This window comes from Neomonachus schauinslandi, chromosome 13 (assembly GCF_002201575.2).
Source record: "Neomonachus schauinslandi chromosome 13, ASM220157v2, whole genome shotgun sequence".
NCBI classification, from domain to species: domain Eukaryota; kingdom Metazoa; phylum Chordata; class Mammalia; order Carnivora; family Phocidae; genus Neomonachus; species Neomonachus schauinslandi.
In genome coordinates, this window is record NC_058415.1 from 63,631,828 (window position 1) to 63,655,660 (window position 23,833).

The 23,833-nt window shown below is 41.0% G+C and overlaps 1 protein-coding gene across 1 annotated transcript in view; it reads left to right on the forward strand.

Moving 5' to 3' along the window:
* PLPPR1 (phospholipid phosphatase related 1) overlaps positions 1-23,833 on the forward strand; it is a 114,273-nt gene that overhangs the window by 54,897 nt on the left and 35,543 nt on the right. Inside the window, exon 2 of the mRNA XM_021691543.1 lies at positions 16,588-16,776. Coding sequence (XP_021547218.1) covers positions 16,588-16,776 — 189 coding nt within the window. The remainder of the gene's footprint in view (positions 1-16,587; positions 16,777-23,833) is intronic.

Here is a 23,833-nt window from a genome sequence, read left to right on the forward strand (position 1 = left end):
AGTGAAGCAGGTGCAGGCCTGAACACCTGTGTGTGATCTGACAGCTGCCAGGAGTTTGAGTGAAGGTTCAAGTCTGTGTTCATTTATGCAAGATCTTGTAATGTCTTCGGGAGAGTCACTCTCTTAGAGGCAATTTATTCAGTAATTTTAAGGGAGACAAGGAAAATCCCTACCCAGTAGTTTTCAAAGGAAAATGAGAACCTCTAAATCTTTTGCCATGTTGAGATTTACCTGTTTTAATTAGAAAGAAAAACTAGTTGATTTAAAAGAGTGTTTTTCCTTTTCTTCTCATTTGCCTAATTCCCAAGTAATTTAGCAATGCATACGGAGAAAGAAGAATCATGTTCCTTTCTGGTAGGGAAATTAAAATGGTATCTTAAGTACTTTGGTTTAAAATTATTTGAAAGCTAACATAGGAAGCTCTACTTTCCTTAGTGTTTTTTTTTCCAGGTGGAATCTTTAATATTTGTTCTACATGCTATGCAGAAAATTCAGTGTTAGTTTTTTGTTTCCATTCTGATTTAGAGTCGTAAAATCATTTTCCAGTGCCTTTTTTCCCAAGTAGATCCAGAATTTAAATAACAAACAGGAATTCTCAATAATATTTTTTATTTAAAAAGATACAGTGTGATTTTATTTAAGAGATTACAGATTACAGTAGGATTTCAATATTTGGAAACAAAAGGTCCATGAAAATATCCCTTATTTTTTAGAGCAAAATAAATACAACTTTATTTGACCACAGATCTCCCACTCTCCCTCTGTCTTTCCAAAGTATATCTTCCATACCAGAGATCACTGTTCAGAGCATGCTGATTTACATCAAAAACTTAGTTTTAACCACTATACTAATAAGCCATCCCAAACAGTTTCAGGTGATAAGTTCCTTGAACAAGTGGCAGAGTTGCTATGAGTAAAACCAGCTATAGAATTTTATCCACTCAGTCAACTGATGTCGTTTAAATACCTATTATGTCCCTGTGTTAAGCTGTGGCTACCAGTTTGAAAGACCCCTTCCCTTGGGGCCTCACAGCTTGGTGGTGGGAGAAACAGGAAATCGAGGATGGCCATGCAGTGTCCTAAGTGTTGGGATCATGTGAGATCTGCATGGGAGCAATCACATCACACTGCAGAGGTGATCAAGGAGGACTTCCAGAGCAATTTCAGGAGCTTTGGTGTGTATTGTCCATCCACTCCTGGGTTCTTCATAAGGACATCTACACTTAGCAACCTATACCAAAGTACTCCTAATGATGGAAAACGTATTCCATGCCTCCAGCCCCAAATACAGAAAAGTACAGAATCAAAATCTACCATGAAGCCCCATAGAACTTAATCCTACTACAGAAGGATCCATAATGACTGGGCAAATTTCTTTTGTTGGGCTTAAATCATACTCTATTTTCCTGAGATTAAATGGATTCAATTGTTGAAGTCCCTAGGTAAGTTACTTTTACTTGGAACATCATACCTTAGGATTTTAATGTGGGTGTTATTATGGTATGAATAGGCCAAAGGAAGTAAGAACAAAGTCCTCTTTTTTTTTCTTGAGACAAGGCCCAAGACTCATGATGATTTGTTAAGACAAATCAGAAAGCCATTCTCTAGGCAGAATGTCAACCCAGTCTCCCCAAGGCCAGGTCAGCGCTCAGTGAGAAAGCAAAGGCTGCAGGGATGGCGATTCAGATACTGGGCACATGGGTACCTGTGACACCAGGTTTTGCTCCTACAGTGGCTACGCCTGCTGATTAAGTCCATATCTCTTTTACCAGAAACTTCTGTTGATTATTAATGAGAGAAATTTTAAAGATGGCAAGAAAATTACATTTTCTTTTGAAATTATAGTATGAGTGTAGTTTCTTCAATTGGCTCTTTAAAAATTGAGAAGGCCTCATCTTCACAGATTAATAAGATTTTCTTGCCCTACTTCCACTCACACTCCCTTAGACCTACTTATTCAGTTAACAAGTCTGCCGCATATGTCTCGACTGTCAGAAATGACCTAAGTCTTCATTCCTTTGAGTAGGGCTAACTCTTACGGAAGCTTGAACAATCCTATTTCCAAAGATTTTCTTCAGTGTTTTTGACTGGAGTAAATGGCTCATCAAAGGCTCTTCTCTCTTCTGTACCTTCTTCCCTTCCTCCACAAGAGGAAAACAATGCCTTTGGTTTTAGTATCTAAAGACTGGCATTCTAATAGCCCACTTCTTATTCGTGTAGCTTACCCAATGGTGCTCATTCCTATAAAGAAGTCAGGAACTGAGACCGTTGAATCCAAAAATATTTGTGGCCTTAGAGCAGAAGCTCCATTCCTTTCAGGACAGAGTAGGTTGTTTTGGCCATGACTCTTTGGAGTCATATGACAGAAAACCAATTGCTCTATGTGAAGCCAAAACCAAAATTTTTAATAAGGATAAAAGTGAATCCTATGAACCTCAGGAGGCATTGACTGGCCTCAGCATAAACTAACACAAGAAATTAAAAAACCATCAGAACCAAAATTATCCATTGTCTCCAGGCCTTATGGTCTCTTGACTCTGCACATCCTTCTCTATGTAGATCTTTTCATTAGCTTTCACAAGTTTCCCAGGTGCAGATGGCCACACAAGGCAGCCCTGTAGCTCCAGGACTTTTATGTCCTGAGCTCAAGTGGTCAACAAAGACCCATAAAGTCTGTGACTGTCACTTGGAATTCTTAAGAGAGAAGTTAATGGGCCTACCCTGGACCAGGTGTCTACCCTTAGTCAAGTCCTCTCCAGCCAGGGAATGAGTAGAAGCATGAGTATGGGCCTAAGTGTATAATTCTCAAAGAAGGGCAATTAGGGTCTGGGTGCACATCTCAAATGATGTCATCTCCTAGGAGCAGTGAGCTATTTTCTGTCTTTCAAAAAGCTTGAGTAGAAGTAAAATATACATTTATCCATGTTAAGCCTTAAAGGAATAACCAAAGTATCTGTTTTTTCTGGTTTGGGATAAAAATCACAAATTGATTTGGTTACTCTGTTCATTTCATGCCAGTCAGAATCTCTGCAGTTATATTTAATTCAAGAGCAATTACTTAATTAAAATTAGAAATCAATTTAATTATTCCAAAGTAAATACATGCAATCTGTTAAATAAACAACATGTTTTAATTCTAGGGACCATAGGAGGAAAATAATTAGAGGACCTTGGTGTTGAGAAGCTCAGGAACTTCTGCCTTAGCAGAAGAAAGCCAACTCCAGGTTCTGGGATTTATGAAGGAGATTCAGTGAAAGCATAAAAGCTGCAATTCTGCTCATCTGCTAGAGCAGCCCGTATGGGGCTGGCCTGTTCATAGTGGTTACTAGAGAGTTTCCGCCCTTATTTTAGTTTTCTGTGCTGTGTAATAAATTGCCACACACATAGCCACTTAAAACCACACAAACTTATCTCATGCTTTCTGTGGGTCAGGAGTCTGTGTGTGAGTTAGTGGGGTCCTCTGCTCAGTATTTTATTAGGTGGAAATCAAGGTGTCAGCTGGGACTGTGATCTCATCTGAGGCCAAGGGTCTTCTTCCAAGCTCACTAGTTGTTGGCAGAATTCAGTTTCTGTAGGACCTCAGTCCCTAGAGTCAGCCTGCCGTTCCTGGCCATGTGGTCCTCTCCACAATATGGCAGTTTGCCAACAGAGTGTGTTTCTACTGCTTCAAATCTTATAACTTCATTTAAAGGTCTCAAGTGATTAGTAGGTCAGGCCTGCCCAGGATAATCTCTCTCTTTTTATTAACCTAAAGTTAACTGATTAGGGACCTTAATCACATCATTATAGTTCCTACATCTTTGCTATATAACATACCATAATGAAGGAAATGGCATTCCATTATATTCATAGGTCTTGCCCTCACCAAAGAGAAGGATCATACCGAGCATGAACACTAGGGGGCAGAAGTCTTGGGGACCAACTTAGAATTCTGCCTGCTGCAATAAAATGAAGAGAAAGAAGAGTGAGGATTGATCTTGGTTCAACCTCTCCCAGGCTTAAAGTCACCATCCTTTGGCATAAAGCAGAATTAGGCTGTGGGCATAAATATGTTCATAAACTAAAGGAAATCTCAGTAATATAAGCATATGTATCTCTTAAGCCTAGTTTTGGCTGTTTCTCTCTTAATATTGGCCTGATTTATTTTTGTTAATTTAATCACTTATATATATATATATCATATATATAATATATACATATGCATAATATGTATAATGTTATAAGGTGCTTTATATATTGGATGGTCCTTTGCCATCTGCAAAGAGTTTCTCCAGATCTTCTCATTTAATCACATTCCTAATGTTATCTCATTCCTATTAGGGTATTTCCCCTCATGCAGGTCAGAGGATCAGAGAAGCTAGAGTCACGCATCTAGGATTACAAAGTCCGTGACAGAACAAAGACCAAAGTTACGTCTTCATCTCCAAATTATGGTCCCCCTCCCTTTTTGATCCTCCTTTGTATCATGAGAATATGATGGCTAAATGTGGGACATCCTGACCAAGGACATTTAACTGCCCTTAAAAAGGGCTTCCAGTGTCACCTCCTTTTGGTACTCAACTGAGAAGAAGTTGAACACAATTTCTGTCTCCTTTCTCCAATCCTCCATGTCATCTTTGATAACTAAGCAGACCAGGACTTTGTTTGCCTACCCTTCTCCTACAGGATAGTAGGCCCCCTGCATATTGATATGCTAGGTAACAGTTTAAATTTTGTTGAGTTTCTGATTGGTCAGTTCTTTTTATGTAACTCTTTATGTATTAGGTTTTCCAGAAAACAGGTTCTGCTGTTTATTCTGTTATGGGAAGGCTGAGGAGGGCCAAGAACTCCCCTTTATCAGCAAGTACCATAAGCCATGAGCTAAAAACAGTACTTTTTTACATATATTACTTTTCACACTTAAGTGTTTTGTATATATTATTATATCCATTTTACATATGAGGAAACTGAGATTCAGAGAGATTTTGTACATTACCTGAAGCCATATAGGTAGCAAATGGTGCATTTAGTACTACATCTGGGTCTTTAAGTTCCAAAGGCCATAAACTTCTATGGTACCATATAACCAGCTCAGATGTCACTGCTGACACAATCCTTCCCTGTCTCATCCTGTGTCTGTCACAGTTAATATTCTCTGCTTATTTCATCATCATATCCATCCATCCACCCTTCCATCCTTCCACCCATCCATCCGTCCTCCAATTATAACAACTAACCAGTGTTAAATACCTATCATTTGGCCACTTGCTCATATCCTGGTAAAACAAAGAACTCCTTCATCCTTACATTCCTACCACTAGCTGAGGGGTTTAGCACATAGTTGGTATTCAGTAGTTGTCTGCTGACTTACAATGCTTCTGCTAAGAAACTTGAGATTAGCACTCAAATCGACTTAGTTTACTTTAACAAAGGAGGTAGTAGGACTGTAGAGTTTTAGACCATAGCGATCATTTATGCATTGCTTCCATCCACCTCTCTTACCTACTTCTGATAAGTAGCTAATAAATAAAATGCAGATCAAAGTCTTCCAGGACTTTCTTCTCAAAGGCTTCTCTTGACTCCTCAGGTCATCACTCTCACTTTCTCACACATTTAACATATACTGAACTTTGACCTCCTCCCCATCCCCACCCACCCAGAGGCCTGAGGCAGCCCTGGGGAAGTGCAGGGCCAATAAAGGGCAAGGTTGGTGAGCTTCTCACACCAGAGTTCTGGACCTTGCACTCTACTAGACCCTGAAGTCACTGAACAGCAAAATTACTGTAGAATTTTACATTTATCACTAATGAATGTTCTCAAATGACAAAAGCATTTTGAATTTTTATTCTGCTTTCTCTGATAGTAGGTGTGCTTGCCAGTTTTGTGTTGCTATATTCATCCATGTCATTGAATTTTAAAAAATCCCTAATGGCAGAAGATCAAAGAGAAAATCCTGTGGCCCAATTTAGCTTAACTTAGACTCAATAATTATCCTTTCCTTAGCGTAATTGTAAATCTACCTAGAATATTATACACTTTACATTTCTCCATATTGTTCACCAATAAATAACAAACATGATGCTGGAAGATAGAAATGGGGGGTTAAAAGGACAAGAATGTTGTATTTACATTTGTTCTTTAAAGAGTGGCCAGGCAGGAAGGCATAGGCAGCCCAGAATGAGAGGTAGACCTGTGTATTTTCTCCTGAGGAGTAATGCCTGATGAGGTTTACTGGCTTGTTCTCTGTTCAAATGATAGGCTTCTTCTCTCCATTACCAAAACATGGGTAGGACAAAGCCCAGTGTGTTCAATAGAGAGAAAATTGCTTAGTTTACCTAAAATAGCTATCACTGAAGATTTGGGAGAAGTAGAAAGATATCATCATACCTGTGTCTTAGGATCGTAACTCTTTAGGAGCAATTTTGGTGATGGCACCAAAGGGTTGAGATCCCAAAGGCAACAAGAGCAGGTGGGACAAGATTTCAGTGTACATGGTGGGATATGGAGGCCTGAATAAGAACATGGCAGCTGGCAGAACAAAAATATGATAAATAGGAGGGGCACTGTGGTCAGAAAGACCTGACAACTGACCAGGTATGGCATGAGGAGCAGTGAAAAAGGTGAAGCATTAAGGAAGTGTCTGAGATGACATTAAGAATTCTAACGTGGGTGACTGAAAAGATATTGATTGGATTTACCAAGTTGGGGAAACTCAAGAGAAGTGGCAGGTTGAGGGAAGGAGAAATGTCAAACTCCGGGGTGCCTGGGTGGCTCAGTCATTAAGCATCCGCCTTCGCCTCAGGTCATGATCCCAGGGTCCTGGTATCGAGCCCCACATCAGGCTCCCTGCTTCTCCCTCTCCCATTCCGCTTGCTTGTGTTCCCTCTCTCGCTGTGTCTCTCTCTGTCAAATAAATAAATAAAATCTTTTTTAAAAAAAAGTAGAAATGCCAAACTCCATTTCAGACTTATGGCATTTGGGGTATCTGTGGACCACAAGGTTGGTGGTCAGGGGAGCATGCAGGGCCAAGAGTGGTGATAGGAAGTGTCAGTGGAGTAGTATAAGAGTAGAATCCGTAGAAAGAGATGAGATCTCCCAAGAAAAGAGCATGGAAAGGAAATGAAAAGAGGGGTAAGGATAGATCTTATGAGGGTACTACTATTGTACAAACCAGGCACCGGAGAAGGGAAATTAAACAGAGTCAGGGAAAGAATGGTCAGAGGCAGGAGAAAGTAGTGATTTTAAATAGTAAGAAAGGAGAGTGGTGGTTGGGGCGGGGGTAGGCTCAGGTAACCCCCACTCTTACGTCAAAGCCATGTAAAAAAGCATTGAAAAGAATAAGCATGATTTATGAAAGTGTTGAGTTACTATATTGTATACCTGAAACTAATATTATTCTGTATGTTAACTAACTGGAGTTTAAATAAAACTTTTTTTTTTAAAGATTTTATTTATTTATTCATTAGAGACAGAGAGAGAGAGAGAGAATGGCAGAGGGAGAAGCAGGCTCCCAAGGAGCAGGGAGCCCAACGCGGGACTCGATCCCAGGACCCTGAGATCATGACCTGAGCTGAAGGCAGACGCTTAACGACTGAGCCACCCAGGCGCCCAAAACTTTTTTTTTTTTTAAAAAGGAAAGAACAAGTAAATAGCCCTCAAAGAACAAGAGAAAGCACTGAGCACTTACCATGTGCTAGGCATTACCCTAAGCATTTTACAGACATTATCTCATTATGCTAACTGCAGGTTTGAAGTATAAAAGAGTGGTTGAATGGCACCAGAGGTTCAAATCCTGCATCCACCCTTTACTAGGTCTATGAGCTTGAATAAATTTTCTCTTCTTTGTTTTTTTTTAATTTTCTCTTCTTGAAATGAGAGTAACTCATTATCTCACAGTGAGGCATGAGTATCATGTAAGATAATGCATTTCAAGTTATATAGTTTGTTATGTAGTTAGTCAATGAGTCCTTACTAACCTTTATTTGGGATTGCTTTTATAATATCTGTCTCCCCCACAGAAAGCCGCACATGTTCAGTGATCATGTCTGTTTTGTTAACAGTCTTATCATTGGTTATTCAATTTTGTTGCAGGTAAATACCCCCAATGTCTTCATGTAGTAGGCACTCAGAATTAGTTGAATGACTGAACAATCTCATTTCATCCACATATTCTTGCCTATGGTATATCTTTGTTCTCTTTAAAGAAGGGGGGCGAGGGGCACCTGGGTGGCTCAGTTGTTAAGCGTCTGCCTTCGGCTCAGGTCATGATCCCAGGGTCCTGGGATCGAGCCCCGCATCGGGCTCCCTGCTCAGCGGGAAGCCTGCTTCTCCCTCTCCCACTCCTCCTGCTTGTGTTCCCTCTCTCGCTGTGTCTCTCTCTGTCAAATAAATAAATAAAATCTTTAAAAAAAGTAGAAATGCCAAACTCCATTTCAGACTTACGGCATTTGGAGTATCTGTGGACCGCAAGGTTGGTGGTCAGGGACGCATGCAGGGCCAAGAGTGGTGATAGGAAGTGTCAGTGGAGTAGCATAAGAGTAGAATCCATAGAAAGAGATGAGATCTCCGTCAAATAAATAAAATCTTTAAAAAAAAAATAGAGGGGGCGAATTCTCATACACAAACTGGTCCATTGTAAGTGTTCCAGATTCTTAACTCCAGCTTAATTGCCTATTAATTAAAAGACACAGGTCTGAAGGGGAAATAGAGAATCACTAATCAAAAGCCATAAAGTTTCAGTTAAGAAAGATGAATAGGCTCAAAAAATCTGTTGTACCTTGCACCTGTGACCAATAATACCATATAGCATGCTTAAATATTTGTCAAAGGGGTAGATCTCATCTTGTGCTCTTACCACAATAAAATAAATTTTTCAAAAATTCTTTCAGAAAATATAAAACTATAAAGGTCAAATAAGGGTCAAATATACTGACAAAGGAGAATTAACTGATGGTTTAATATTTTATTTTTATTCCTTCATATCTTGAGAGATAATACTGTTTGCAAATAGCAAAACTAAGAATAGTTACATGGCTCTTAAAAACTCTTATTTGTGGAGATACAATATTTATCAAGAAGCATCATTTTGTAGATGGAAAAACTAGCTGATTATTCAGTCCTGGCTAATGTGGTGACTTTATATTCTCTTACATACTTTGGTGCATGTGGTATTGTTTGCTTATTCAGAAAAAAATTTATATTCTACCCAAGTTTTTTTTTTTTTTTTAAGATTTTATTTATTTATTTGACAGAGAGAGAGACAGCGAGAGAGGGAACACAAGCAGGGGGAGTGGGAAAGGGAGAAGCAGGCTTCCTGCCGAGCCGGAAGCCTGATGTGGGACTCGATCCCAGGACTCCAGGATCATGACCTGAGCCGAAGGCAGTCGCTTAACCAACTGAGCCACCCAGGTGCCCCTCTACCCAAGTTTTAATGAAATAACAGCTAATAGTTGTTGAGTACCTGCTAAGTGGTTTCGATATCCTAAATCATATAGTTCTCATACCATTCCAATGAGAACTCATTTCTCATGTAAGGAGTGAGTTACTCATTTCACAGGTGAGTAAACTAAGGAATAGACAGGTTATGTAATTGGTTCAAAGTCATACAGTGGTAATTAGTGGATTTGGGATTTGAACCTATGTATCTTAGTCACTATAGTATAAGGAACTTGCACACTATCAGACAAGTATCAAATAAAATCATGCTTTATTGTAAGATTTTGTTTTACTCTCATAGTAAGAAATACATTTCACACTGTATTATACACACTTCCTCTGCCTGTATGTTATATACTAAACAAGTTTCATATAAAAATACTCGCTCTTACTATGTGTGAAACTCTCTGATACATGCAATTCTATTCTGTTCTCTTTCACTAAAAGAATTCTAGTTGAACTCTAAAATTGTATACATTTGTTTCACAATCCACTAATGGTTTCAGACCTGCAGTTTGGAAAATCAACATAATAAGGGACATATTAATATTCAATAATACTAAATGAGTATAATTATAACTAAGGATACCATTTATTAAGCATTTACTATGTACCAAAATACTGTTGTTGCTATTTATGTATAATACCCTCAGTTCTCATTAAACCTTGAAAAGTAGCTCAATTTTTCTCACGTAAGAACTGGGATGTGGAGAAGTTAAGAGATTTGTCCTACAGAGATTAAAGGTTTCTTCCACTAGTCTAATAATAACATTTAAGTATATTAAACAATTAAATCAGTAAAAAAAAAAAAAACCACAGGTCTGTATTTCACTAGCAGGTTACTTACTAGAAAATAGTCTCCAATTCACTGCTACCCAATAGTTTCTAAAAATCTAAGCTGAGAGAAACAATACCTAGGAAGGAGTGCTTGAAGTATATATAATCTGGTCCATTCTTCCTAGTCAGACACTGCTCTATTTTACAAATAGAAAAACTGAAGCACAAGATTTTAAGTCCCATGCTTAGTTAGCAGCAGAGTGAGTTTCCAACCCAGGAAATGTGTCCCACATTCTTAGCCTTTCATTGTGCTGTCTCTCTCAAGTTCAACCTAGACTGTACCGTAATACCCCCCTCCTCCATTCTATCCCACAATATTGCTTTTGTGCATTTTGCTTTGATGCGATGTCATCAGTCTATGTTAAGAATTGGCATGGCGGGGGGTGGGGGTGGGGGAGAAGTGGCTCAGTCAGTTAAGCCTCTGACTCTTGATTTCATCTCAGGTCATGATCTCGGGGTCATGGGGTTGGGGGCCACATCAGGCTCCAAGCTCAGGGGGGTGTCTGCTTGAGATTCTTTCTCTCCCTCTGCCCCTCCCTCTGCTTGCCCCCCCTTTTTCTCTCAAACAAATAAATCTTTAAAAAATACATTTAAAAAAAAGAATTGACATGGGGTCCCATATAAAAAACAGCACCATCCTATTCCACATTCTTCACATTGAGCCCTTGTTTATCATGCCATACCCTTTATGAGAACCCAGGAAGAATTCTGCTCTAGTCACTATATCAGGATTCTACTTCTCTTTAACCATTGGTCCGTTTTTATCTTACAGAGACTGTGAAATGTGCAACTGACCAGCATTTCCTTGTTTGTGTTGACTGTTAGAAAACTTATACTCCAGGATGTAATTCTGTCTCCATACTTATTTCCTTTCTTCTTCTGTTCCAACTTCTCACCAATGCTTGCTTAGTTTATTTGATGGAGGTTGATAAAACTCCTTTTTGGAACAAAATGAGAATGTATAAACATGCCTCATTGCATATTTATGAGTTAGTTATTAACTTTCCCACAGATAAGGAAACTGACACTAGGAAACATTTGAATAAACTACTCAAGTCTGTAGCACCTAGTCTACCCCTTAATGTCATGCTGACATATTTGTGACCTGATTTTCCACAGGCCACCTAAGTTTGTGTGGAGAAATGCATCATTTTTAGTCATCATCCTGGGTTCCCTCCTGTGAGTTGTGTGACATTATGCAATTCATGTAGTCTCTCTGTGCCTCTGTTTCCTCACCTGTAAAATGGAAATAATAATACACCTACCATGCAGGGTCATTGGGCAGAAGCAGAGTTAATGTATGTAAAGTTCTTAGACAGTACCTGGGACATATGTATCGTGTATATCCTCACCCTTACCGTCACCATCTCCATCTCCTCCTCTTTCTTGGCTCTTGCCTCTGTTGTTTATGTGGAGAACTTCCACCCCCTCTCAAAGGGTGTCACACTTACTTCTAGAGGTGCCCATGGAGGTCTCACAAGGGTTATGATCAGTTTTCTCACGTTTCCCCTCCAGCTTACGACCTTGGTTCCCACTTCCATCAGCACCCTACTTGCGGGTTTCCCACTCCAGCCCTTGTGTGCAGCTACAGACACTTGTGCTTGGCTTGCTCTTTTTTAATATGAAAAACATGCAAGTCCTTCAAATGTACTGTTCCCTGGAGTCCTCACTAAGACATAACCCTCTGCATCACAACCACGCCGAATCTTATCATCTAAGCTCTGATGCAGTGCTCCTTCTGCTGAGTTTCTTTTATCCCTGCTCTCTTTGGAATTGAACATATGCCCATGGGGCTTAGTCAAAACCAGTCTCCTAAACAGACCCCATGCTGCCCTGTCCATCCGCTTGTACTCCCTTCTCTTCCATGCATCAGCCCTTTACCTATTCTGTCAACCCCCTCCCTATAAGCTCACCAAGGCACAGGCAGCCACGTATAAACCCCAACTGGGGATCGGCAGACACCCTCCTACAGATCTACAGATCATTGTCTGGTTCCTGTGTTGAGCACTCACCAGTTGGATCACAAATTGCTTGAGGTTAGAGAGCATGTCCAAGGATTCTGCATCTTCACAGCCCTTAGTTCGGGACTGAACACAGAGGCAGCTCCCACAAACAGTTGTTGGTTGACTGATTAATTTGCAATGGTCTTGATAGCTCCTGGCAAAACCAGAATTAGAAACCTCTTTGGGGAGGGAAACATTCATTGCCTCAGGTAGAGTGACCTAGCACCCCAGTTAGTTTGGGACGATCTCGGTTTGAGCACTGAAAGGTCCCATGTCCCAGGAGCCCCTCAAGCCTCGGAAAACTGAGATGGTTAGTCACCTAGACTGGGCTTCCCCAGTTTCAAATATGCCCCTTACACTCCAGACCCGTGCTCTCATTCCAACCTCACATGTCTGCTCCCATGCTCCTGGAGGAGTGCACGCATGTGTCCACACACACTCACACATACGCATATTCACTCGCTGTCATGAGTCATACCATCATTACCTCTTCCCCCATTCTTCAAGCTTATATTAGGTCATATAAATTAGTGTCCACAATTGCTCCAGACTTTACAGACCGAAGGAAAATGTACTGTCATCTCAGCCTTTTCCCTCAGCTTTGTGACCTTCCCCATTATCACTCTTTGTGACCTTCACTTTTCTCTAATCGTTGGAGGGTAGAACCACAATGCTCTCAACCCTGAGAGGCAGGATTTCAGATATTGCTGGCATCTGCCTTCTGAATCCTTGTAGAATGGTCAGGATTTAATGCATTTTTATATATCGGATTGTCATTCTTGAGAAGTGAAGCTGAGGAAAAACCCTGGTACGTGAGCTCCTCCCCACCCACAGCCATAATTACTCCTTTCACACGGATATCATCAACCCTCCACCAGCACTTGGGTCCAGCACAGCCTCACCATCTGCTCGTGTGACACCAACATTATGGCCTCCCTCCATGCATCCCTAAATGGGGCTGGAGAAGGCAACAGAGTTGCCAAGTGTGTCAGCTGGAACCAGCAACACAAACCTAGACAGTGATGGATCATGGCCCAGGATAGAGAGGAAGGAGGGAGGACGCTGATGGCCAATTGTGCGCTGTCATGAGAGTTGCAAAGCAGACCTCTCTGCTCATGGAAGCAGAACCAACGTAGTGTTTCTGTTCCCACAGTAAATGCAAAGCTTCTTTTTATTTATTTTATTTTATTTTTTAAAGATTTTATTTATTTGAGAGAGAGAGAATGAGAGAGAGAGCACATGAGAGGGCGGAGGGTCAGAGGGAGCAGCAGACTCCCTGCCGAGCAGGGAGCCCGATGCAGGACTCGATCCCGGGACTCTAGGATCATGACCTGAGCCGAAGGCAGTCGCTTAACCAACTGAGCCACCCAGGCGCCCCGCAAAGCTTCTTTTTAATATGTGGTCACAAGAGAATGTTCAATAGAAAAGAAACCTAGAAATCAAATCTGAATTATTCTGGGTTTGCTTCTGTGCATCTCTAACTGGTATTGCGGGGGCCTCTCCAGGGAGTTTGAGGATTACTTAAAGATGACAGGCAGGGGTTTCTGGCTGATCAGGGAGGCTGATCAGGGTCAGTAGACTTATGCCGCCAGGTCAGTTCTGTCCACTAGGCTGCTGAAGTTCCCACCTTCCCGTACCACCCTGAGTCTCTGAGGTTCTCTGTTCTTTACTTTATGCCCTGAAATTGACTGATTCACATATTCATTCAGTTCTCTCTTAATGCTGCTTACAGGATTAAATTGGCCAGGCAGCTAGTTAAGATTTGTTCTATAGACTTCAAATTTAGGCATACTGTCCTAGGCTTTTTTGTTGGCATTATTGTTGATTTTGATGTATTTGAAGTTAAGACAGTTCTATGTTCTAAAAGCTTCTAGTCTACGTTTTTCTGGCGAGTCTTTTTACCTGTGTATATTTTTGCTTTTATGGACTTCATTTTCATCCTGCCCATTTTTAAATGGAAGTGGTAACACAGAGGTGCCCAGTAAAATCTGACACTTGTCCTCAGTGGAGGAAGCTAGATGCCATTTTTGGTTTTGTTTCATCCAAAAGCTCTTGTAGATCCTGCCTGTTCTCCAAGTAGTTGTTTCCCAAGGGCTGATGAATTATGTTTCCAGCCACATGGAGGAGACACCTAGAAATCCCAGATCAGGCCTGTGCAGGAGGCACAGAGAGCCCTAGAGGGAAAGCTCCCCCCATACTATGGGAATCATAGCATTTCCTCAGCTCCAAAACATTCAGGTCAGCTGACTAGGTTCCTTCCCATCAGGTCAGCTCAGTTGACCAGTGAAGCACAAAAGAAATAGAAACTTCATGGCCTCAACTTTATAAACGAGCTGCCAGCAGGAGCACCCATTATGGAGCACCTCTGTCTCATACTTATCCAAATCTCTTCTCTGGGGCTAAAAAGAAAAGAAAGAAAGTGCTTGAAACAACACAGATAGCTGGCCCGAGCACTGGTGATTTACATGTGGTAAATCACCAAGAAATACTCTCAGGCTCAGGAGACACACAGGAATATCCAGAGATGACTAGACGGCCAGAAGTTGTGACAGAAGATCCACTGGGGAAGAGGGGGAGGAAATACAAGAGAGTAGAATATAGTCCTTGTCGAACCAGAGACAAGTCGTGTATGAAGGACAGCACGTGGAAAGTGTGATTTGTGACCGGCCTGGAGGTAAAGAAAGGTGGCAATGGTTGAGGCCAAAGACAAAGACCCTTATAGCAGAATGGTTAGGAGTTCACACTTAAGACCCACTACGACTCAAGGCCTGGAATGCTTTCAGCTGTAACAAGGCCGAACTGCAGGAATAAGATCCCGCAAGTAGAGGCTATGCAGGGTTTCGGAGAGTGGGCAGAGTGTAGGGCTTCTCTGCAATGCTGTGGCTAAAGAACTGGATATGAAACAGATAAAAACACCCAACAGTACCTCTCTGCATGAGAGTAACTGTCTAGGCTTTTGCAGAGGGTGAAATTTTGATGCCATGATACAGGTGGTTTTTTTTTTTTTTCTCCTGGGGATCAGAAAATGTGTGTTTCTAGTCCCAGACTTACACTAACTAGCTATGTCATGACTTTGAGTTAGTCATTCCAGGGCTGGAAGAAGAACTTTAGCCTTTCTAAACCCTTCCTTCCCCCTCATTGCCCCATATGTACTTCCAAGCAAAAACAATTTTAAGCCATAAACAATGTACCAAGACATCCTCCCAAGGTCGGATATTTTTTCCCATAATGATTACTTTGATACTTTTTTTAAAAATCAACACTTAAAAAAATTTTTTTCCCTCCATTTTCATTTCCCTGCTTTGCTGATTTTCAACCTAAGTATCTGTTTAGTTTACTTGTTGGATAATTCAGCAGTGTTCAGTTCCCCTTGCTGGGCCTCAGCCTTCTCATCTATGAAATAAAGGTTTTAGAGGAGAAGATCTCCAGGACCTCTTCCAGCTTAATTTTCTGTAATTTCATAACCTCAAAAACCTGTTTTCTATCTACCTTTATCACCGTCTTGGCATTTTAGTGTTTCCAAATATGAATGAGAAAACTAATGTTGGCTTTTCTATAGTCCCTCAACTTCTCATACCTACTAAAGGCTACATCTAAACCTCGGTGAGTATCGAGGACATTTGTGAGTCGAAATGAAAGGTTACTTATGTCCCTTTTAATATCTAAACCTTATGAAGGATCTGTGTCTATGATAAGATGTTATCAGGAAAGTCCTGGATTTACTGGTGGAAAGAATTTTGGAATAAAGGCACCTTTTTGGAGAAGGTGGCTGCTGTGACTGATCTAGGATTCCTGGACCATGTGTTCGTCCCTACCAGTAATTTAGGGTGTGGTTCTAGGCTTTAACCTTTCTAGGCTTTAGCTTTCCTGTTTATTTGTTCATTCATTCATGATTTACCTGCCTCTAATATTTTATAAGAAGGTAAGTCTATCTCTAATATTTTATGAAATTTCTCACATCTACATCTTACCAATTCTTATGCCACTGCCCTTTGACTTTTCACCTCTGTCCCCAATGGAAATATTGCTGTGGTGCCTGTGCATCCTCCAAGAGGATGACAGCAGAAGCTAGGTCTCTCTCTAAGCCTTGCTGTGGTCTGCCTTTCCGATGGGAGCTGTTCATTATTTTCTGGAAGGTTTATATAACAGATGGTACAAGGCAGACAAGCAAGCACACACTCCCCAGCCCAGAGCATGCTGAGCCAGGCACGCACACACTTGCCAATACCAAAAGGAGGAGAGCTGCTGGGGTGATGGAGGGAGAGTGCTCTGCGGGGCGAGCGCTGCTCGGAAGACCTGCTAATGTCTCTGTGTGGCCATGCTGTATTTTCAGCTTGTCATCATGGCTGGGACAGTGCTGCTTGCCTACTACTTCGAATGCACTGACACTTTTCAGGTGCATATCCAAGGATTCTTCTGTCAGGATGGAGACTTAATGAAGCCTTACCCGGGGACAGAGGAAGAAAGCTTCATCACCCCTCTGGTGCTCTATTGTGTGCTGGCTGCCACCCCAACTGCTATTGTAAGTACAGAATAAACTTCCTTTGTTATTGTCAGATCCTAAATAACGTTTCCTGTCTTCCTTTTCTCCTCTTTCCTCCCTTCCTGGGCATTCACCAGCAGCCTTATTGGGGGGGGGGGGGGGGGGTCCTGTTTCAGCCAAAACAGTGAATGGAGCTCTGCATAAAAAAAAATCTCATTAAAATAGGTCTTGTCTTTTATAGGTGGTTTTTGCTTTTTGGTGTCTGAATTTAAGTAAAAAAAAAAAAATATATATATATATATATATACACACACACACACACATACATTTTGTAAGTTAGTGTGACTGTTCTAAATCAACAGGCTTGATTGGCTAATATGTTAGTTAAGAACAGCTACTGTGCTCTTGAAAAAAATGTGCTGGGGGTTGTGTGTATTCAGACGAGGTCTTGAATGTAAATGCTGGGGCTGATATAAAGACTCAGATCAGAGTGGAATAGACTCCCTTGGGCCTGAGTCTCCTGCTGTTCTGATTGAACTTCCAGAGGGGCCGATGAGAGAAATCGCTTGACCTGAAGTTTGCTGCGATTCATTCTTGGTGGCTCCGGCTGTGTTCATATTACATCACATCCAATTCAGTTGTAACTTTGCCTTCATTTATTTCATTCTTCTCTCTCATGAGGCAAAAAAAAAATTGGCTAGACTGTTCTTGAGGGAAACTGTTTCAAAAGCATAGAGCTCACAGATCTGTATTATCTGGTAAAGTGATTTAACCCTCAGATATTTTAATTTCAGTTTTAAAAATGACATTGTGAGTGTTTTAAAATAAACCTTTCTGTGTCTGAACAGGCTACAAGGTCAGAGTAGTTGGGATGTAATATCAGTTATCATTTCCCCATATCTCTTTTAAGAGCTGCCTCCCCCAACTCTGCCCCCTCTCTCCCCCACCCTCTTCCTCTCCCCTCTCTTTTAAAAAAAATATTGACTGGCATGCTGAGAAATATACCGATGGCTCAGACATTCAGTTCAAGTATTGTTTTCCATGCAAATGTTTTGCTTGCTTTAAGATGGGAAATGGAATAGAATTTTTGAGGAGAAAAAATATGGGCATAATGAGTCATAGTACTTTAAATTCATTCTGATCATTGATCCTTGGCTCTACCCACTGCCCCCCCCCCGCCCTTAAATGATAATACTATGCTGTAGCAATTAAAATTAAGGTCAGCAGTGATAAAACTGTGGTATGTTGGGGTGGTTAAAAGCACAAGTTCTGCAGTCTGACACACCTGGATTCACATCCTGTCTATGAGACTTTGGGCGAGTCACTCTATTGCCCCTCCCCTCAAAAAAACAGAGGGATAACAGGACTCCCTATTTCATGGAGTAGTCATGAGACTTGAATAAGACAGTTCATACGAATGGCTCAGCACAGTGTCTGGCATGTACGAAGTGTTTAGAAGTAGGGCAACACAGAGCCTGGCTGGAAACTTCTTCACCCTCTTCAGGATCACAGACCAACTTCCTGTACCTGAAGAGAACGAGATTCCACTTGGAATCCCAGGAACCGCAGGCAGTAGACTTAGTCTGGAATCCCGTCCTGGTTTCTTTCTGTCTCAGAAGCATATCATTTTCTTGTGTATTCAGACACTCTCTGAGTGATCTGTTGACTTACTAATGTATTTTCCTCGCTTCTTCCTAGTCCCAGGATATATATCATTGCCTAGGTTCTTCTGTAATTACTTCTTGGAATTAGATTTTTTTCCATTAAAAAAAATAAATAAATAAAGCAAGGGAAACAGATTAGGAAAAATTATGGACAAAAAAATAGTGAATCAAAAAACAATAGAATTAACAAATAAAATCAGGATGAGATTCTTTGAAAGGTAAAATGTACAACCCCCTAGATAGTCTAATATAAGAAAGGCAGAAGTAAAAAAAGTTAAAATATAAGCAAAAATACATAAGTCTTTAAAAGTCTATACTCTAGGGGTGCCTGGGTGGCTCAGTCATTAAGCGTCTGCCTTCGGCTCAGGTCATGATCCCAGGGTCCTGGAATCGAGCCCCGCATCGGGCTCCCTGCTCAGTGGGGAGCCTGTTTCTCCCTCTCCCACTCCCCTGCTTGTGTTCCCTCTCCCGCTGTCTCTCTGTCAAATAAATAAAATTTTTTTTTAAAAAGTCTATACTCTATTTAAATTGTATTTACAGGGTGCCTGAATGGCTCAGTCAGTTAAGTGTCTGTCTTTGGTTCAGGTCATGATCCCAGAGACTTGGGATCAAGTCCACGTCAGGCTCCCTGTTCATTGGGGTGTCTGCTTCTCTGCCCCTTCCCTGGCTCATGTGCATTCTCTCTTTCTCTCTTGCTCACTCTCTCTCAAATAAGTAAATAAAATCTTTTTTAAAAAATAAATTGTATTTACAATTCTGTGCCAATAAATGCTTTCCTCTCAATAAAATTGGTAATATTTTATGAAAAGATAATTTACTAATAATGCCCTAAAAAGATGTAGAAAAGCTGAATAGTGAATAAAAACAGAATAAATTTTTAAACATGTCTAAAATTTATCTCGCAAAATACTACTGAGGACATGTAGCTATAGTATAAATTCCTTCAAACTTTAAAGGAATATAAAATCCATAATTCTATAAAATGTCCCAGAGCCTAAAAATAAGTGGAAAGCTTCTGAGTGCACATTACAAAGCAGAAAAATATGGATTTTAAACACTTAGAAAGTCTGCATGCACACCCACAAAAGCACCCTCAGTAGCAAAAACAATCTCCCTTATGAAAGTTGATGCAACAGTATAGAAAAGGTTTGATAGACTTGTCTACCTAAAAATAAGCATTTCTAACAAAAGAAAAAGACCGCAAAAAGTTTACAGGATATAAGACTCAAATGTAAGTATCCTTAATACTTAAAAAAAAAATGAGCTTCCCCAAGTAAAAACAGGAGAACACAGGAATAGACAATTAACAGAACAGCAAATTGTGTGCCTGAACATTTCTAAACTCATCAATTATCAAAGAAAAGTAATTTTGACAAGTACAGGATTTCCTCCTTTATATAAAATTGGCAAAGTTTTAAAGAAAGATAGACCATGTTGTTGAAGGTACAGACACCTTCATACAGTTCTAGTCAAAGTAAGATGTATTAAAAGTTCATAAACTTCAGACTCGGTCATTAATTCCAGTACCTGAATTTATGTTAAGGAAATAATCAGTTTTATATAAATACAAGTGTTTGTGTATAGGGATGTTCATGTCAGCAATAGTTTCAATGGAAACTTGGAACTAGCTAAATACACAGTACTTGGGAATTATGTAAATACATTATGAGGCAATTGTATTTTTGGAACACTTTTAATAGCAAGAAACAGGCTTTTGATTTAATCTTAAGATTTTTTTTAAGGGCTAAAAAAATGTCTATAGTTATTGCATGTAAAATCTTTCTCCCTTTTACAAGGGAATCTGACCTTCTTTTAATTTTCTGGGTCTGTTTCCCTAGAAAAAGAAAAAGGTGGTATGTATCAACAGTGTTGCTAGGCAAGATTAACCCCTGGTGGGTGAATTGCACCTGGACTCCGAGAACTGTAATTACCCGAGGAGGTGCCATGCGAGGACTTCTAAGTGCAATGACTTGGAAATTTGGCACATCCATTGTAGGACCTTGAAGGCTATGCCTTTGAAATTGCTGCACCGTATGTCGGCTCCTGTAGGGCATGAGGCTTTTAAGCTACGGTGGCTCCTGCATCCTTTGATGTGTCTATGGTCTCTTGCACCTGAGCTCTAGAGCTCTGCTGGACCACTGTGAAGGCACGTGCTGTAGGGGAGCACGTGATGCTCCCCTGTTGGCAAGCTCTGGTCCCTCCCAGGTAGACCAGTGCCAAATGTAGCCTGTGGTTGTCTGTGGGTCTGAATATTTAATGACCCTAAGAAGATACCTTGTGTGTGTTGCAAGATAATCCCAAATTCATAATTATATATGAAAAGACTAGTACAAAATAAACTAAAAATTTACAGCTATTATCTATGAGTGCTAATGGCACAGTTAATTGTTTTCTTCTCTTTTATTTTTTTATATATTCCTTTCCAAATTCTACATGAATGTGTATTATTTTCAAATCAAAAGATACATTTTTAAAACATTGTATGTCCAGTTCTTCTGGCAATAATTATGAAATGACCAATCTCTAATAAGACTTGAAAATGGCAATTCTAATAAAGAAAAACACACATAGCCAAAAAACAAAAATAGGAAAACAGAACTTTGTGGAGAATGTTCTCTTCCTTCTGGACAAAAATGATAGTTCTTTGATTCTAAGATTTTCAGCAGAAACTGTTCCTCAGACTGCAAAGTTTGATCCTGTCTCTTCCATCGATTCATTTTCCCCAAATGACACAAATTCACAATGGGAGTCAGTTGTTCTGATGGGAAGTCAAGGCGTATGGTCAATAAACAGTGAACTGAGGTCTAAGAACCTACAGTTCTACTCTAGCTCTCAGGTATGGAACCCTCTCCATTTCTTTGCTTCTCTGGGTGAACAGTGTGACCAATAATGCTAGCAGGTCCCTAAGATATAAGCTGAGGAATATTCCATAAATGAGGATTATAAGCATGGCATCTTAATTTACCTATATTCTGTAGTTTTGCCTAATTTATCCTCCCAACATCCCAGTGAAAAAAACAGAGACATCCCAAAAAACATAGAGGAAGGGTGTGGTCCAGTTCCCTTCCTTTTTGAGTTGAGAACCTCGAGACTTAACTAGGTTAAATGACTCACTGAAGGTCCAGCTAGTTCTGTAGGTGACTGAACAGGTAGCCACCCATTTGGTTCCACTTTTCTTTTTCTCCCAAATGAGGGGCATTGCTAGAAGCCAAGGCTGATTACAGCTGACAGGTTAATGGCAGAGAGCCGCGTGGCTTTGGAACCCTGCCGACAGTGCTTGATCTTCCCCCAGGACCCGAAAATAAGTGAGCAGCGTCCAGATACAGAGCAGAACCCTTCTGATACTCAGGGACACTTCCTGGGAGGAAGGAACTGTGTTCATTTCTTGTGTCCCATCCTAGGGAGGTATGGCTGGTCCCAGAGCAGCCTTTATTGGGCCACGGGGATCAAGACAGCAAGTGTCTAACTCAGCACAGCCCCAGCTTCTGAGTGTGCATGCTGCGTTCCCTTCACCCTGCAGTCAGCGGATCTCAGGATGGATATGTCAGGAGAGGCAAGGATCCCAGTCGTGGCCCTGCCTCCAATAATTGTGTGACCTCTGGTGAGTCATGTTCCCTCTGTAGGTTCAATTCCTCACCTGTATATAAAAGGAGGGTTTGGGCTAACGATCTCCAAGATCTTTACAGTTCTAACATTCCATGAAAGCTATTAAAAAAAAAAAAAAGGCATTCTGATCGGAAAACTCCGCATGTCATGTTTCCAAACCCCAAGTCTCAGCTTTCTGGAGTTTGATTTTACACTCTGTGCCTGGTCAGGTTTTCATAGAACTGCTTAGAATTTTTGTTGTCATGGCTTATTCCTTCCTTAAACCCATTTCCTGTTTTCACTGGACTAGAACAAAGGCAGGAACCCTCGGGGGTGACTTGTATGATATTAACTAATGGCAATTTTCAAAAAAGTAGCTCAACCGGGACTTGTCCTTGGTTTTCTGTGCATTCTCAAGCACATTAGCCATAGGAAAACCTAGCACCTTCCACTGCTGTGTGTCCCTGTGGGTGGGCATTAACAACCCCACTCACGGCTGCAGGGATGCACAAGAAAGGCACGAGGGAAAAGACCCTGCCGAGGGTTTGACCTGTCATTTTGACAGGTTTCCTATTTCTCCTTCCGGGTGCTACTGTCAGAAGAGATCAGCATCATGTTGGGGCAAAGCCTCATGGGATAAGCTGCACAGGGACAGGCCACTGCTGCCTCAGATGGGATTTATAGTGTCCAGAACTGTTTGGCCAAAAGTGGTAGCCCACACTTCCAAGAAATCTGCAGGGTGCATTCTAACCAGGGTGGAAACCCTGGATGACCACTGCCTCTGGCCTCCTGAAGAAACTTGTACACTCAGAACGTAGGGCGGAGAGTCTGTCTGGATAAGAGGATTTAACTCCGCGGAGAATCTGGTTTACCTTTATTTTACCTCAGCCCCAGCCCCACAAGGCATGAGAAAACGGCTATTAAACCTTTTTCTTGGCCTCACAACAAAGTGACTGGGGAGTAATTAGTATTGAAGCAACAGCACGTTTGATGTCTAGCCCGCGAGAACTGAAGCAGCTCGAGGTTTGCATGCAACTGCGCACGCACGCATATATAAGACTGATCTCGAATTTCCTAGGAAAAGAAGAGACAAACACAATTTGATAGAAAGGCACAAATTGGAGGAAATTGGAATCTTCATTCGGGGGGGTTTCCGGGCTGTAAGCTCTTGGAGTGACTGTAAAAGCCCAGAGCACAGTGTGGAACAGAGTGGGCTCTCACCAAATGCAGGTCTGTTGGCTGGCGGGCGTGGGCCGCAGCTGCTGGAGCAAAGGAGGCCTTGTGGGGCCTTGCACTGCCTCCGAATCGGCCTCTTCCAGGCTCTGAACAATCTCATCCGTTGAAGCCCCTTTTAACACTTGATAATTCACGTCTTTTTGCCTTTTGTACATGATCACATGACTTCCTTTTTGGTCGGTTGGTTTGTTTTTTACCATGAGTACATCATTTTGTTACTGTTGATGCTAATGTACTGAGTCTTCACGATCCCTTTTTTTTTTTTTTCTGGGAAAGATTTATAAGTATACCCATTAATGGTTGTGGATTTAAAAAAAAAAAAAAACTGAAAAAATGTGTTTCCCCATCTTCTGTCTACGCTGCACATGAGTGCTCTAAATTCTTTCGCAGATTGTCTCTTCCCCTCACATCATCCCACAGGGAGACTTGCTTGCCATCTTTGAGATGCCCCTTCTAATGATTGCTGATGATTGTGTTAAGGAGCTTTGATAATTTGCTTCTTGAAAAGACTCTTTGCCTAAAAATACATGCTGGTCAATTTAGTTACGCATTTTACTTTTTACTGAGAGCAGTATCCTACCTAACCCATCTTAAATTCCAACTTCTCTGAT